This window comes from Podarcis pityusensis (genome assembly GCF_964106645.2).
Source record: "Podarcis pityusensis genome assembly, chromosome: 17".
Lineage (NCBI taxonomy): Eukaryota > Metazoa > Chordata > Lepidosauria > Squamata > Lacertidae > Podarcis > Podarcis pityusensis.
The window spans coordinates 11,131,785-11,149,297 of record NC_138042.1 but is presented as its reverse complement, the minus strand read 5'-3'; the positions used below and the strand labels follow the sequence as shown (position 1 = coordinate 11,149,297).

Below are 17,513 nucleotides of genomic sequence, written 5' to 3'. Positions count from 1 at the left end.
AAGAAAATAAGGCATAATATATTAAGCATTGTGGGTCCAGGCCAGCCACCCATCATGATGTGCAGGGAGGGGAGTTCTCCTTGCACAGTGGATGCCTGCACAATTCCACCTAAAGCTCACCAGTGGCCACTATGAGCATTATGTGACTCTCCTTTCTAACGTGCCCAAGCCTCGTTCCATCCTTACCTGTGCTGCAGGGAGCGTTATATTCAACTTCCGCGCTGTCTTCTGTGTATGAGAGAGAACAATTCATGAGACAGAGATCGAGCCCCAGAGCAAATCTCTCTCCCACCCCCATTAGCAGGAAGTCAGGGTCCTCCAAAAGTTTCTGAACTACAACTCTCATCATCCCTGACAATTGGCCGTGCTGGCGAGAGCACATGGGAGTTGGAGTCCCATGGCATCTGGAGGACATGAAGGATAGCTCAGTCGGTAGAACATGAGACTCCTAATCCCAGGGTCATGGCTTTGAGCCTCACGTTGGCCAAGAGATTACTGCATTGCAGAGGGTTGGTTTAGATGACACTCGGGGTCCCTTCCAACTTTACAATTCTATGATTCTGTGTCCACAAGTTCCTCATCCCTGTTGCGGAATCCCACTCAGGGAGGGCGGTGTGAGAAGGACACAATGCACCCTTCCACCCCAGCCTCGCCCTCAAGGGGCTGGTGTCAGGGAATGGTCTGAAGATGAGGACTGGGGAATGCATTCCATGGCAGACCAGCTTCTCTCTGATGGAGAGCTGGAGGGGGAAGAATTGCGCGCTCGCCCCCTTGCCCACAGCATGTTCAGAGAGAGAGAGACAGAAGCTGAACAGCTTAGGGGGGGAGTTATCCAGTTACGAGATAATGACGACAGAACAGAAAGGAGGGGGCAGCTAGCTGAGACATCTCTTGAGAGCGTGGAGGGCTCCCCTCCCCATGGACTTGGAGGTCTGAACGTATCAGAGAACAAAGGAGTCAGAGGGAGGGAGGAACTTCTCATTGGCGCCCAAAATGCTGCGGAAGCCAGAAGGATGATTAGATTAGGCGGAGAGCTGTGCATTTGTGCTGGCAACATGACGCTGTAATAAAAGGACTATAAATTTATCAGCTGCTGGTTAATTCTGATCTGTGAAGTTATCAAAGGGAGGGGAGGACTCTCCACGCCTGACAGCTGGGATTGAAGGGTGTACGGCTGCTGAAATCCTTCTCACGCCGCCCTCCCCAAGCCGTGTTGCAAGGCTGGGATCCGTTCAGATCACAACACAGTGCAGGGATGGCTCAGGGATGGCAGCGTGAGTAGCGCTCTCCCCCACCCCGATGCACCCAGGGCAATCGCCCTGGCAGAACCCACCACCACCACCCTTGGCAAAGGTAAGTGTGGAGAAGTCCAACTAGCATGACTTCACACATGCAGACACTTGGCATGAAAACAGACAGAAGGATCGCAATGAAGGCTTACTGAATGTCCCTGGCAGTGTTCTTTGGAGCGCGTATGCTTAGGGAGAAGGGGATTGGGAGACAGGCAGGATTGTGGTGATCTATAAATGCACTTTGTGATGAATGGTACCCATTTCCAGCAATGAGATGCTTACCTGGATGGTAATAATCATACACTTTTACTATTGCTGGCTTTAGATCCATCACTTCTGTTTCTTGTTCCACAGACACACTGTAGTTTTGAACTTCGCTATCCAGCTGAAGACAGGAAAGAGGGGTAGGAGATAAACATGGCAGGAAGTGTGTTCGTCCATCAGAAGGGGTGGGGTGGCAAACAAATCTAATTAGGATCAACTACAATGTGGGCTCGTCCACACGTCCATTTGCCCCACTGCTTTTGCCCCCAAAGAAATCTGGGGTTTACCGCTGAATCAGACCAAATGGCAATCGGGTTTTCCATGGCTTGATGTTCGCTCTGACTTAGCGGCAAAAAACAGGTTTTCCAGGGGAAAGCTGCTCGAATCCACATCTCCACCCCCATCCTTCAGCCCGGACACTGAGGTCCAGCTCTGAGGACCTTCTGGTGGTTCCCTCCCTGCGGAAAGTGAGGTTACAGGGAACCAGCTGCAGGGCCTTCTCAGTAGTGGCACCCTACCTGTGGAACGCTCTCCCATCAGATGTCAAGGAAATCAACAACTACCTAACTTTTAGAAGACATCTGAAGGCAACCCTGTCTAGGGACGTTTTTAATATTTGATGTTTTATCGTGTTTTAAATATTCTGTTGGGAGCCGCCCAGAGTGGCTGGGGAAACCCAGCCAGTTGGGCGGGATATCAATAAATTATTATTATTATTATTATTATTATTATTATTATTATTATTAGCAGAAGACAAGCAGAAAACTGCTCAGAACTGTACTTTCTAGGCACGGGGCAAGCAGAAGTGTGGATGAGCCCTCTGATAGGCAAGTTTTTGAGTTCCCCAGGACACTTCTTCTGGCTTAAGGAAAAAGAGGGAGTAAGGAAAGGTCTCCCAGCTAGGGCGGGCTTTGCTTTGGTCCTTACTTCCATGCCCTCCTTGCCTGACTCAAAGGTGGGGCATTACCCCAGAACCCCTTCCACATATCCCTGATCTTTGTCAATCTGATAGAGATCTGAGTAGGCCTCACCTGATCCAGGTAGATGTGGATCTTGTCAGGCTCAAACTCCACCTTTTTGACGAGGGGCTTCATTAGGAGCTGTCAGAATATGGAAGAAATGGGCTCTGTGAATGAACAAATCAAGCCAGCAGCCCTAGGCCACCACTGGTGGGCTGCCATCCCATAAAACGTGGGCTCGTACAAAACAAGGACAACAGTTTTATAGATCCTCAGAATTGTTGCACAGAAAATGACTAGAAGGTTCAGCATTCTGAGACACCTTACTGCAGAATATGATACATATACGATATACAAAAGAGAAAATAAGGATAAATATGAGTACACGGGACACTTTATAACATGCTTCATACAGGAACAGGGCACTGTTTGAAATGTGGAACTTCCCACACCTAGAAAAATAGGGGCTCAGTGTCACTTTCAATTGCGGGGACACATAGCAGCGGATTGTCACCAGACACCTTAATTCTGTCCACATCTTTGTCAGGATTGGCTACTTGGGGAGAGGAGTGGGCCACAGAACCTGTGGGAAATCTGGGCTTTGGGCATTTCTCCCGCCATCCCACCTTCAGAAGGACAAGGCCAAACACTCGCCTTCTTGGGCCTGGGTTCAAGGCCAATGCCCTTCCATTCATTTGCAACAAGAGTTGTAAGAAACAACCCAGCAAAGAAGTTTTGCACTGATCAGATAGGTGTTGTTGGTGGATAAATTCCATGTTGTATATTATGCAGTGCAGCAGCAGCACATCTGGAAAGAACGTGATTTGTTAAGAGAGGATAGTAAAAATACATATACAATTTTACCTAAAACAGATGCACACAAAGACACACGTCAAGCAAGCAAGCAAGCAAAAGCAGGGAAGTGGTACAAACACACTGCCCTCTGCACATCCAGACAGTCTACCTCATTGCCTGATTCCGAAAGAAGAACAGAGAAGAGAATGAAATATGTGGAAGGACCCGGGGAGAAGGATGTGCCTGAGAACTGGAGATCAGCTGGTTTAGGAGGAGGAGGCTGGGCAAGTGGGGATGGAGTCTGAGAATTAGACCCTGGGAGCTGGGCAAGGGAGGAGGGATGAAGAGAGATGGATGAATGGCTGAAGCAACCTGGAGCTTGTGTCTCTTCCTGAAAATGGACCCTCAGGAGCCAAGATCTCTCCTGAAATGCTCTGCTAACAGCTTAAGCTGTTTTTCGGACATCTTAATTTCATTCTTCAGTTCTTACTGTTGCTTGTGGATCTTAATTTTGCTTTTGCCTTATAGAAGCCGTTCTGAATGACTACACAGCAGTGTCGTGGGACGAAACAACTAAAACAAAAGGATTACTGTAAGATGGGGAGAAGCCAAGCCAAATGGTCTTACCTGCTTCGCAGACTTCTTCACAGGGATATACCCAGACGGCATATGCACCTCTATCAGGACCATGTTGGTTTCATTGCGCCCCCCTGTGTAGCTAACGGGGGAAAGGGAAAGAGTGGCAGCTGAAAAATCATCTGGGGAGATTTGGATCCAGTACAGTCATACCTTGGTTCTCAAACACCTTGGTACTTGTACGTTTTGGCTCCTGAAGTGTCCGGATTTTTGAATGTTCTTTGGAAGCTGAACATGGCTTCTGTGGCTTCCAATTGAGTGCAGGAAGCTCCTGCAGCCAATCGGGAGCCGGGCCTTGGTTTTTGAATGGCTCCAGGAGTCAAATGGACTCCCAGAAGGGATTGGATTCGACAACCAAGGTACCACTGTAGTGAACTTCCTTCCCCACTGCCTCACAAGTGAGCAGCCTGGAGGATGGGTTTAATCAATGTCTCGCTCTAGGCAGGGCCACCCTGAGGTGATTGCTGATGAGACTCATTACCCAGCTTGCTGCTGAGACAGCCATCAGAGCAGAGTGCTCCTCTCAGCCTGGGGGGCTGTGACCAGCAAGCAGAGGCCCATCACTCCAGAGCCTTCCCCTTGCTTCCATTCAGCCATGGGCCTAAATTGAAAGAGCAGACCTCAGAAGATGCTTGGCCTCAGGCATACATGCTACCGCCTCCATTCCTGTTCTTCGCAAGTGTCCCCCTCTTCCCTTCCAAATTCTCAGGCTCAGGGACTTAAAAGCAAAGAGCGGGAAGGCTTGCAAAAGCCTTTGCTAGTCTTTCCCTCCCTCCTTTCCCTTATAAGTCTCCATTCCATTGCAAGTACCGGTATAAGGGATTTTGACAAGTGGGCAGCCCTATTAGCTTAGACAGATTCTGAACCCAGCTGCAGGGGAACTCCAGCATGGGATGAGCTGAGAGGCAGAATTTTTTATTTTATTATTATTATTATTTTGCAAATATGTTGTAAATAGGCAGAACATATTTTTGCATGCAACTATTCACATGTTCTCAAAGCTTCACAAGCTGCTTCACCAGAGATGTGATTTTTGGAGCCCCTTCAGAAGCAGCTTAGCAGAAGTACAGTACCTGACTTGTACATGAACATCAAAATATTTCCTGGTAGTCTGGTTGCATTCCTCTGGTGATGTCTCTACACTCAGAGCAAAAGCTTCCGACGGTGGAGGCTCTTTGTGGTATCGAAGAGTAGTCTACGTGGGGAAGAAAACTGCTGTATTCTGGGCTGACTTCTGGCATCTTCTGTGATGTGTATTATAATGCTTTCATCAATAAGGGCCACTATCTGAACGATAACCTTGCTCATTTTATTGCCCTCTTTACACATCACTGTCTTTTTATTTGTATATATTGCTTGTTTTATGTTGCCATGGCCGTTGGCTAATGCGAATAAAGTTTATCTTATCTTATCTTTCATCATGTGCGCTATACAGTGGTACCTTGGTACTCAAATGCCTTGGTTCCCAAACGCCGAAAACCTGGAAGTAAGTGTTTTGGTTTTCAAACGTTAAATAGTAAAGCTCATGTTAAATTGCTGTTTTAGGGGTTGTTTTTAAAAGTCTGGAACTGATTAATCCATTTTGCATTACTTTCTATGGGAAAGCGCACCTTGGTTTTGGAACGCTTTGATTTTGGAACGGACTTACGGAATGGATTAAGTTTGAGAACCAAGGTACCACTGTAATATGTTTTTAAGACCTCTCTGTTGTTTGTTTGTTTGTTTGTTTGTTTGTTTGTTTGTTTGTTTGTTTGTTTTGGGCTATAACCCATATTTGGCTGACCAATAAAATCTGATAATGATTGTGATGATGATATACAATATGGGCCACTCAATGAGTGTTCCATCACATTGTTTTCACCAGGAACTCTGTTGGAACTCTGCCCTATCCTAGCTATTAACTGTTGGCCAACTTATACTCCCCTTTATTTATCTAATTATTTCTGTTACTGACGTTATTAACATCCCATGGCAAGAACCACCATCTGCTGAATCTGTGCTAAGGAACTGCCTTTCCCTTCAAACTTGCAACAGTCAGTATGTTTCATTGGATGTTACCCAGCTATCCTGCTGTGGAGCACGATGAACACGAATGCTCTTTTCATTTTCTCAGGACTGCTCAGGATCTGAGACACGCCCCCCCCCCGCCTCTCCTTCCTCTGTGACAATCTGAAAAGTGCCTCAGTCTGTTGCTTCTATCCTGCTCCCCGTGGATCAAAGGTGAGCCTTGTTTGGGCCTTTGTCCCCTGAGATTTCCATGGCTTACCTGCACATAGGCACAGCCGTTCCCTGACACCTCCAGCTTGTATTGACCAGGAATCTCTGCAAGAGGGGCCTGTTGCAACACCAGCCGGTTCTTCTTGCCCACGTGGAACTCGTGCTGGAAACCCCCACTGGATTTCACCAGCACCTTCACATCTTCTGCCTCACGATAGGTCAAGGCTGCATACTTGGATAAAGCCTGCAGGGCAATCACTGTGTTCTGGGGAAAGCAAACAGTCGTCTTGGATGGTGGGGTGGAGATCCAGGAGACAAATTTTAACACTTACTGAGATCTTATAAACAATAACTCCTTTTGTCCCTCATCCTGCCACACCACTGCAGCCATTGAACATAGGAAACCTCAAACGATGATTTTCGAGTGGCCGATAATTTTCACTCCACTTAAACACCAGCCCTGTGCTAGAATGTGCATTTCAAGGTGAATACCCAGGGATGACTGCAAGCAATAGCAAGGGACAGTGGGCACTCCCCCTAAATACTCCCTCTAACTTTTTGGCAGAGTATATTCAGGTGGATTAAATCTTTCCTCCTTTAATCCTTCCCATCTCTTTGCTCCCCCCAAGCTAGTTTTTGTTCTGGAGTCATCCCTGCATTTGGCACACCCAAATACGGAAATTTGGTACCCTGCCACACCTCTTCCCTTGAGAAACAGCTGTCGCTACCTGGGAGGATGAAAGTCCTCCATAAAGACCCTGTAGGCTGGTGAGAGAAGGCACAACTTCAGAGGCATGGTTGAGGACATCTGTGGACACCTCAGCTGTGCTGAGGAGAGACAGCAGATAGTAGGCTGTTGTTTCTTCATCTGACAAGGATACAATTCCATCTATAGAGGGGAAAGAAAAGAAGGTGGGCTCATTTCAACTCCTGTAATAATAACCCAGAGCGATAATTGGAGTGGGAACTGCTGATGCTACTAAGCCTTTATTTATTTATTTATTTATTTATTTATTTATTTTGCATTACTAGGCTGCCCCCTTGGATTCATTCATTCCAGGCACCAGGGATGGGAGCAGAGATTTAAAGTCTAATCATCCCAGCCACCAGCTCAGTAAATATTGAATCTTCTCCATATACACAGTACAGCAATTAGCATTGGCGGGGAAGGCTCCTGTTGACCCCAATGGAGGCTTTTCCTGGCGCAAATTGTCACAGCTGCATGCAGATGTGATTTTTACTGAGATGGCCGCTATGGAGAGAAGACTTATACAGTACTTCCCCGTCCTTTTCAAAAAACTAAGCAGTGGGATTGCCGGGTTGTTGCGTCAAGTGTAGTTAGGCCCAGAGGTCATTCAGACTTGTTCTCTGCAGTGAGTCATGTTGGGCAGAGCACCACACCTTGAGTCTAGTCCCAAACCCCAGCAGAAAGATATCTTTGTAAGGAGGCTGGAAATGGGTACTCCCCTGTGTGAGTGCCTGAGGGCCCTGCTATTGCCACTCACCATCTGGCCTAGGGCGGGACCTGAAGCCTCAAAAGGACTGCTTTGCTGCCCAGGAGGACTCCCCTGTGTGAGTGCCTGAGGGCCCTGCTCCTGCCACTCACCATCTGGCCCAGGGCGGGGCCTGAAGCCTCACAAGGACGGTTGCTGTTACTGCTGCTGCTGTCCAGGAGGACTCGGAGGGGCACAGAGTTCTTTTTAAAATGTTTTTAAATTTTTCTTTTGCTTTTTTTGTATGTGGGGGAGTGGGGGTGGGATGGATGTTTGGTTGGGCTTGGGAATTTGTTTGATTTTGATGTTTTGTAACTTTTACAGTTTTTTTGTTTGTATTGTTTTATTGGGTTTTTGTTTATTTTTAAGGTTTTATTTTGTTCTTAAGGGGAGGGGTCAGGGCTGCCGAGGAGTGGGTCCCAGCCAACAAAATGACTGGGGCATGTTCCACAGAGGGGGATGCGCTGGGACAACCGATCTCAGTGATCACAGGTAGGAGGAGGAGTTACGCTAAGACCAGACCATGTCATTACAGAGGAGGCAGGTTTAGTCGTTGTTTGAGGACTATCCCTGCCTCCGGGTCTGGTCCTAACCGGATGGATACTAGAATCAGCAAGGGATACCCACATGACTTGAAGGTGCTGCTGTGCAATGCCAGGTCAATGATTCATAAGACCACTGGTATCCATGACTTGATCATGGATGGAGGCCTTGACCTGGCATGTGTAACAGAGACTTGGTTGGATGAAGCAGATGGGCCTGTCCTTGCCGCTGCTTGTCCACCAGGTTTCTCTTACGCACAGCAACCCAGGCCTTGTGGGCAGGGAGGGGGGGCTGCAGTGATTTTTAGGAAGTCATTAGTTTGCACTAGGCGTCCTATTAGGAAGACCCAGTTCTCTGAGTGCATGTTCTGGAAGTTGGGCAATAGGGGCAGTACAGGATTCCTTTTGGTGTACCGACCTCCCTGCTGCACCAAGGATTCCCTGCCCGAGCTGCTTCAGGTCGTGGCGGATGTTCTCCTGGAGACACCTAGTTTGGTTGTCTTAGGGGATTTTAACATCCATGCCGACACGACCTTACAAGGGGCCGCTCGGGACTTCGTGGAAAGCATGACCTCCATGGGGCTGTCCCTGAATAAGTTTGGCCCAACCCATTGCCGCGGACATGCCTTGGACCTGGTGTTTACCTCTATGGATGTTGGTGATCTGACACTAAGTAAAAGCGAAACGAAAGAAGTGCCATGGTCAGATCACTTCCTGGTGTGACTGGACTTCTCCGTGACCCATCTCCTCTGCAGGGAGGAGGGACCGATTTGGATGGTCCGCCCCCGCCACTTAATGGATCCAAATGGCTTCCAGAGAGTGGTAGGGGATGCTTTATCCCATGTTGATGGCCTTTCAGCTGATTCCCTGGTGGCCCACTGGAATGTGGAGTTAACCAGGGCTATTGACTGTTTGGCTCCGAAGCGCCCTCTCCATTTGCATGGAGCCCAGACAGCCCCGTGGTTCTCCACGGATCTGAGGGCAATGAAACAATCGTTGAGATGGCTAGAGCGCCGGTGGCGGAAAACTCATTCTGAAGCTGACCGGACACGGGTTAGGGCCCAATGTCAAGCCTACCAAGTGGCGGTAGCGATAGCGAAGAAGACTTTCTTCACTGCCTCTATTGCATCTGCAGAAAACAGCAGCAGGAGACTTTTTCAGGTGGTTCGCAATTTAGCGGAACCACCTGCTCCATCGGGGCCAAGTATGGGCCACATGATCTCCTGCAATGATTTTGCAAAGTTTTTTGCAGATAAAGTCGCTCAGATTCGGAAAGAGGTAGACTCCACCGTGGGAGCAGGGCAGGGGCGGGAGAGTGCTAGAGTCCTGTCTAGTCAAGTTGTGCGGGATCAATTCCAATCTGTTACCTCCGAGGATGTGGACAGGCTGCTTGGACGAGTGAAACCAACCACCTGTCTCCTTGATACTTGCCCATCCTGGCTTATAAAAGCTAGCCGGGAAGGGCTGGGCGATGTGCTTCGTGGGGTGGTGAATGCTTCCCTCCATGAGGGAGCCTTCCCAGACCCGCTGAAAGAGGCGGTTATTAAACCGCTTCTTAAAAAACCATCTTTAGATGCGGCCACGATGGCCAACTATCGCCCAGTCTCAAATCTTCCATTCTTGGGCAAGGTGATTGAGCGAGTGGTTGCTGAACAACTCCAGGCACGCCTGGAAGAAGCGGACCATTTGGATCCCTTCCAGTCGGGATTCAGGCCTCATCATGGGACTGAAACTGCCTTGGTCGCACTGGTTGATGATCTCCGGCGGGCTAGGGACAAAGGTGAGAGCTATTTCCTAGTTCTGCTGGATCTCTCAGCGGCGTTTGATACCATCAACCATAACATCCTTCTGGACCGTCTTGAAGGGCTGGGAGCTGGGGGCACTGTCATACAGTGGTTCCACTCCTTCCTTCTGGGCCGTGTTCAGAAAGTGGTGGTGGGGGATGAGTGTTCAGACCCCTGGGCTCTCACTTGTGAGGTGCCTCAGGGTTCTGTCCTCTCCCCCATGCTTTTTAACATCTACATGCAGCCGCTGGGAGAGATCATCAGGGGGTTTGGGCTGGGTGGTCATCAGTATGCGGATGATACCCAGCTCTACCTCTCTTTCAAATCAGAACCAGTGAAGGCAGTGAAGGTCCTGTGTGAGTGTCTGGAGGCGGTTGGAGGATGGATGGCGGCTAACAGATTGAAGTTGAATCCTGACAAGACAGAAGTACTGTTTTGGGGGGACAGGAGGCGGGCAGGTGTGGAGGATTCCCTGGTCCTGAATGGGGTAACTGTGCCCCTGAAGGACCAGGTGCACAGCCTGGGAGTCATTTTGGACTCACAGCTGTCCATGGAGGCACAGGTCAAATCTGTGTCCAGGGCAGCTGTTTACTGAGACCCTACCTGCCTGCGGACTGCCTCGCAAGAGTGGTGCATGCTCTGGTTATCTCCCGCTTGGACTACTGCAATGCGCTCTACATGGGGCTACCTTTGAAGGTGACCCGGAAACTACAACTAATCCAGAATGTGGCAGCTAGACTGGTGACTGGGAGCGGCCGCCGAGACCATATAACACCGGTCTTGAAAGACCTACATTGGCTCCCAGTACGTTTCCGAGCACAATTCAAAGTGTTGGTGCTGGCCTTTAAAGCCCTAAACAGCCTTGATCCAGTATATCTGAAGGAGCGTCTCCATCCCCATCGTTCTACCCGGACACTGAGGTCCAGCACCGAGGGCCTTCTGGCAGTTCCCTCACTGCGAGAAGCCAAGTTACAGGGAACCAGGCAGAGGACCTTCTCGGTAGTGGCGCCCTCCCTGTGGAAAGCGCTCCCACCAGATGTCAAAGAGAACAACAACTACCAGACTTTTAGAAGACATCTGAAGGCAGCCCTGTTTAGGGAGGCTTTTAATGTTTGATATATTACAGTATTTTAATATTTCTTGGAAGCCGCCCAGAGTGGCTGGGGAGGCCCAGCCAGATGGGTGGGGTATAAATAATAAATTATTATTATTATTATTATTATTATTATTATTATTATGGCTTACACCGCTATCTGTAAAATGGGAATAATAGTGGTAGGTCTCAGAAGACTGCCCTTACAGATAAACAAGACGAAGAGTTGGAAACATATGAAAGCACTCTGAAATGCTTCTATCATCACAGTAATTGTGGATAATTCATTCTGGGTCACCAAAGGACTACCTGAATTGACACGTTTGTTTAGAAATAATAGAAACTACTGGGGAACTCAGAATTTACCCCAATAGCCTAAGCAGAAAAAGTTGCTACTCCAGATGTGGCAAAACAGCCGTCTCTGGAACAAGGGCTGTGTACACACGCCTGTCTTCTCTGCATGCACTGCACTCCCCCTGCTAGTTCCCCACCAAGATCAAATCCTGTCCATGGTGAGAAAGAGCACAACCTTGCTGCATTTTAGGTCAGTTAATGGGCACACAGCCTTCCTTTGCTCTGAATGAACCCCTCCTACCTGTTTTGTCAGCCCCTTCGCGCAAGTCTTTCAGTAGGTTCTGCCGTATCTCTGTGTCCCCAGACAATGTGAAGACGTAAGCCAGCAAGGCCTTGGGGTAGGCATCGTCCACAGAACTCAAGTTCCTCTTCAGGCAGCCCAAGGCATCATCTACCATTGTACGCTTTAACACAATTTTAAAAAGACTCTGTTAGGTTGCTGAGTGGGAGAACTGCACTTCTCTTAGGAGGTCCTGGGGGTCTTCTCACCAAAGTATAGTTCCCCAGGAATCCACAGGGGAGGCCATGAGAGCTATAGGGAAAGATATACAGTGGTACCTCGGGTTACGTACGCTTCAGGTTACATATGCTTCAGGTTACAGACTCCGCTAATCCAGAAATAGTACCTCAGGTTAAGAACTTTGCTTCAGGATGAGAACAGAAATTGTGCTTCGGCGGTGCGGTGGCAGCAGGAGGCCCCATTAGCTAAAGTGGTGCTTCAGGTTAAGAACAGACCTCCAGAACGCATTAAGTACTTAACCCGAGGTACCACTGTACAGTGGAACCTCGGTTTTCAAACGTAATCCATTCCGGAAGACCGTTCGACTTCTGAAACATTCAAAAACTGAGGCGCAAAGGGCAGTCTGCCAAATCAATAGAGAAAATTGTGGGGAAACAACAGATACACACAGTGGAAGCCATTCAACCTCTGAGGCGCGTTCGAAAATGGAAGCATTTACTTCTGGGTTTTCAGCGTTCGAAAACCGAAACGTTCGGCAACGGAGATGTCCAAAAACTGAGGTACTGCTGTATAATTATCAGGTCAGACATCTCCCTAGTGTTTCTTAGATGGACAGAAGGTGGAGATCATGTACTCCTGCCCTCTTTTGCAGAGACTTCCAGGCTACAAGGAATTCCCTTCCAGCATCTGGACACAAGCTGAACATAAGCACATACCAATGACTCAGCAAAGAGTAGCATTTTATGACACATCTGTTGCAGATGTGGTCATTTTGTGCCCATTATCTACCAGTACCGCCATCCTACAAACTGGGGTCAGAGACGTTTTCCCCCCCCCCCAACTTGAGGGCTGCATTCCCTCACGGACAACCTGCCAGTAGTGTTCAGGGCCAGAGGCAAAAACTGGACAGAGCAATGGAGGGAGCTTGTATGACTACATTTGAGGCATGCAAAGCCAGGTTTCTACAGAAGCATCAAGAGGCATCATGACTACAGTTTGAGGCATGTCTCTCCATCCAGACAAGCTGAAGGCACACCAGACAGGCTGGGTGGCCAGTTACTAGAACCTGTGTTGAAAATCTTTGCCAGTAAAGTGGTTTCCCAGATGCTTCATGGGGTAGCGATATGGGGCATGGACCCAAATGCTAACAAAGCCTTAGAAATAGTGCAAATACTGAGCTGGTAGTTCTGCCCTGAGCTTTGAGTTGTACAAGGATTGATGGGGAGCTCACAAAAACTTGTGGAAATCCTAAGGAAGGACTTACATTCTCCTTCATGTTGAGCTCCATCAGTGAGGCAGCAACGTAAGCTGTTAGTGAAATCTCATCATCCACGCCACCCTAAGGATGTCAGGGGAAACACAAGAGAAAAGTCAAGGCGCTTCCAGACTCCCACTGTTTTGAGTGGGATTCCATGACATACCAGAAAAATGGAAGTTGTGCGATTGAATTAGTTTCGAGACAGCAAAGCTGCTCCCCTCCTCTCCCCAAACTGGACCTTTCGTGATCAGGAAAGTAACAGGAAAATACATTGGGAAGTGTGGGATAGCAATTGCTTGATCTCATGTTGTATAACCTCCCCGCAAGCAAATGAATGCTCAGTGAAGGTACCTTTATGGCATTGTTGAAGACTCTTCCCACACTTTCAAAGCAGCCACTGGGAAGTTGGTGCTGCCCCAACCAGCGCACAGCATCCTGAATGTGCTTCTCATCAACATAGACATAAGTCTTGGCATGGCCAAAACCCTTAACCACAGCAGCCGTCAGCCTTTAGGATTGAAGCAAGAATAAATTTAAAAATGAGGGGCAACTCAGCTTCTGAACTACAAGGGATCATGCCCCACTATTTTTCATCTCAGCTTTTCTCCTGCAGCACTGAACAGAAAACAACAAAAGTGACAGAAGCCGTAAGGAGAAAACTACTAACTGATGTTGCATGGGGACTTCCTTCCAGCATGGCACTGACTTAAATTAAATAGGTAAATCAATGTGGGGAAAGCAAAATGTCACTTAGAGAAGGAAATAGTTTCCTTGAAGCTTTAAATTGTTTTATTCTGGATTGTTTTGTTTCATGTGTTAATGGAGCGTTTGGAGATTTTTCCTTTAAAATTTAAAGTGGTATAGAGATGGAATTAATAATAATAATAATAATAATAATAATAATAATAATAAAAGAAGAAGAAGAAGAAGAAGAAGAAGAAGAAGAAGAAGAAGAAGAAGAAACAACAACATGTTGGTCATAAGGTTAGGCAATGCTACACAATAAAATGCTACACTAAACCTCAATTTTAATTCCCATTCCACCTGATTCCAGAAGTAGTAGTAGTTTGATTTTGCCTCTTAGGGGACACCCAAAACCACCACCCACCCACCCACCCACAGATTGATGGTAGGCTTCTGCCTCTTTAACAAGCAACATCACCCTGAGACCAAAAAAGGTGCTAACTGGGAACAAGGGCTGGCAGATTGCAGGCTGCAGGGTTGCCTGTATCACCTCCTTCTCCAGTTGCTCATGACAGCAAATTGCTCAGCCTGAATGGCCACCCTGACAGCTTGGGCCGGCTGGTTCTAGCTCTGCTGCTAACTCACCAAGTATTCCCCTCAGCATCATGCATCCCAAAGGCACTGTAAGAGCCGTTATCGCGCTTGTAGAGCAGCTGGCGTTGATACCCTGGCAGAAGAGAAGAACAAAGTAGCACTGGCAATGCTAGGAGGGACCCTGATTTTACCCGCTTATATATTTAAGGGATTTACAGTTTTTTAAAAACCACCTGACTAAGTGGCGGACGAAGTTAAAACAAAACAACAATCAGCACAGAAAACAATGTAGGACTGCAGCAGTGGGAAGATGATCATAAACCAGTTACATAGGCCTGGGAAAACAAAATAGAAAGAAGTGTTCTTCCGGTGCCGAAAAGACATCATGCGCCGCACAGGCAAGGTTTCGTTAGGGCAAACCTTGTATTAAGTGTCTATGAGACATTTGCAGTGAAAGATTTGACTGGTTATATTTGGCTGTTTATACTACATAGAGCTCATAAAGAGAAAACAGCTCCAGGCTGTAATGGAGGCTGTGGGGAGAGAGAGACCTCTGATTTTAGGTCTGTTTAGAGTTATTTTAATTTAGTAGGAAGATAATCCCGTGCTGGACATGCACATGATGCTATTCAACTACTTAGAGGTATCATTATTTGTTTCCTGCTCATAAAACTTTGAATCATTTCCCCCTTTTCCCCTTTCCTTGTTTTTCTTTTTTCTGTATCACTTTACCTCTTTGTAATTGAAATTCCTTCAGTAAAATATTAATACCCAAAAAGTGGACCAAGGGATAAAGTGGTTGTGGGCTGGAAAAATTATAGGACTACGTCAGTATCTATCAAATGGGGAAAAGAACCACAAAAACACAATGGATTGTGATTGCAAATTTGCCATGAAATCTCCACTCCCAGCAAACACTTTTTGATCTATGAAGAACAATCATGAATACATCCTACAGAAAAAATGGAAATTCCTTTCTCCAAGGCTTCCAACGTCTTCTCAAGAGCACCTTCCATTTGCATGAACAAATTCACAACAGTCTCCTCAACTTCCCTTCTCATTCGGCCAGTGATCTTCCAGACTTTTACTATTCGCACAGTTCTTGCCAATGAACACCTGCCTTAAGCCACATTCCGAGGAGAAAAGAGGACCTACTCACCACTCTGTATGTGCTTTATTACGTCCTCTTTGAAGGTGGGGGTTGCCAGGTTGGTCTTCTCCAAGTACCGGAGTATGTGAATGTTAGGAACAAACATCATCAAGTTCTGCTCACCGCAGCCCAGGGGTCGCTGAATCAGAAGGTCTATATGTTGTATTGATGTGCCCATAATGTCCCCTAGATGTTGAGAAGATTGTTATCATTACCATTACCACCACCACCACCACCATCTGGAAACCAAGTCTTTTGAGGAAAGGCTGCAGGAGTTGGGTATGTTTAGCCTGGATAAGAGAAGACTGAGAGGAGGTCTGGTGGCCATCTTCAAATCCTTAAAGAGCTGTCACATGGAAGATGGAGCAAGCTCGTTTTCTCCTGCTCCGTGGACCATATGAGGAAAGGAATCAATGGCAGCCAGAATTGCACATGGGTAACTTTCATTATGATGGAGTGGAAAGAAAAGTCTCCTCTCCAGATCTCTCATATGGCCAGAGATGGGGAAGAAATGTGGGGGCAAATTTCCTCACCAATGCAGGAGACGGTAGCTCGGCCAGAGCCCTCCACAACAGCTTCAGGCAGCTTTAGGGAAACCTCATCGTGAACTGGGTCCCCTGAAAGGAGATGAAGAACAGGAATTAATGCAGTTGAAAATACTAACCAAGTGGTCATAATCTGCAATTGGACTTGCACACAGTGAAGAATGGACTAGGAGCTTGCTAGCTCAGTGAGTCTGTTTTTAGCTACTGTGTTCTCTCAGCTGTCATTCCACCCCCTCTCCATCCCATCCCTACTCCCCTTGGCAAGCAGAGAGACAGAGTGTGTGTCTTTGGTCTATTTTGCATCCCGCTACTGCCCTAGGGAAGAGACACAGCCCAATGACAAGCAGAGCAACACTTCGTCTTCTCCAGCCCAATGACAAGCAGAGCAACACTTCGTCTTCTCCAGCCCAATGACAAGCAGAGCAACACTTCATCTTCTCTCCAGCTTGTGTTCTCTGGGGCCCCATCACAAGCCAAGCTGCCCTGAGCAAGGGATGCAGCCTAAGCACACCTGAAGAGCAGAGGAAGACATTGTGGGTCTCTTCTTCAAGGACGCCTTCTGGCTGTGGTAGGAAAAGAGAATGGGATGGTGAGTGGGGCTGCTCTCTCAGGGGAATAATCTCCTTCTACCTTCTCTGCCTTTCCCCTGCTCTGTGTAAGAGCTCTCGCAATTGCCAGGCCTTCCAACTGATCACAGCCCCTGGCTGACATCGCCTTAGACCTGGAAACAGGGAGGCGCTGCAAAAATCCAAAGGGCCTCTCCTGCCCAGCACCCAATGAATACAATTCTCCCCCCCCCCCCTAAAAAAACCAACAACACCTGTTTAGGGGAGACCCAGAGTTCTGAATCAGTTGCTGGCACTTGATAGCTGTGAGCCAAAGTTGGACATCAGGGGCTGAAGGCCACATAGACACTGACCTTGACCAGCAGGGATTTGACCACTGTGTCTGACCGGCCTCGTGCAGGTGTGGTGGAGATCTTATTGCCACACAGCTCATGTGTCTCCTCTGCCTCGGCGGTGATCGAGAGATTGACGTGCCCTAGAGGAAGGCAAAATTGGCACAGACCCATGATGATGCCAGGAGCTCAGGGAGGGGAAGAGGCTGCTTGGAGGCCAGAGCCCCAGTCCAGCCCCACATCCGCCAACATGCCCACCGTGCCTTCAGTCTGGAGAAGGATGTAAGGGACAGAAGTCGGAGCATAGGGGGTTCTTGAATGGAGATGGACCCCCAACCTCTCCTTTGTAGCCCAGTCCCCAAATCTGCCCTGATGCACAGCTGCCATTAGCAGAAATTGGGGAGGGACACCATCTGGGATGGGGAGGAAACAAACCCATAGCACATGCAGCAGGGGGCATTGTTATTACTTTCCATATTCCACTTAATGCCCAGT

At 47.9% G+C, this 17,513-nt stretch overlaps 1 protein-coding gene across 4 annotated transcripts in view; it reads right to left on the bottom strand.

The window, feature by feature from the left end:
* LOC308466682 (alpha-2-macroglobulin-like protein 1) overlaps window positions 1–17,513 on the bottom strand; it is a 106,516-nt gene that overhangs the window by 287 nt on the left and 88,716 nt on the right. For all 4 annotated transcript variants that reach the window (XM_080987700.1, XM_080987697.1, XM_080987698.1 and 1 more), the window contains 15 exons: window positions 17,040–17,161; window positions 16,632–16,683; window positions 16,109–16,192; window positions 15,585–15,761; window positions 14,477–14,558; window positions 13,499–13,655; window positions 13,154–13,228; window positions 11,671–11,833; window positions 6,892–7,052; window positions 6,213–6,428; window positions 5,020–5,141; window positions 3,938–4,028; window positions 2,588–2,656; window positions 1,575–1,677; window positions 187–228 (listed from right to left, as the gene is read on the bottom strand). In XM_080987700.1, the coding sequence (XP_080843826.1) occupies window positions 187–228; window positions 1,575–1,677; window positions 2,588–2,656; window positions 3,938–4,028; window positions 5,020–5,141; window positions 6,213–6,428; window positions 6,892–7,052; window positions 11,671–11,833; window positions 13,154–13,228; window positions 13,499–13,655; window positions 14,477–14,558; window positions 15,585–15,761; window positions 16,109–16,192; window positions 16,632–16,683; window positions 17,040–17,161 (1,716 nt within the window). The remainder of the gene's footprint in view (window positions 1–186; window positions 229–1,574; window positions 1,678–2,587; window positions 2,657–3,937; window positions 4,029–5,019; window positions 5,142–6,212; window positions 6,429–6,891; window positions 7,053–11,670; window positions 11,834–13,153; window positions 13,229–13,498; window positions 13,656–14,476; window positions 14,559–15,584; window positions 15,762–16,108; window positions 16,193–16,631; window positions 16,684–17,039; window positions 17,162–17,513) is intronic.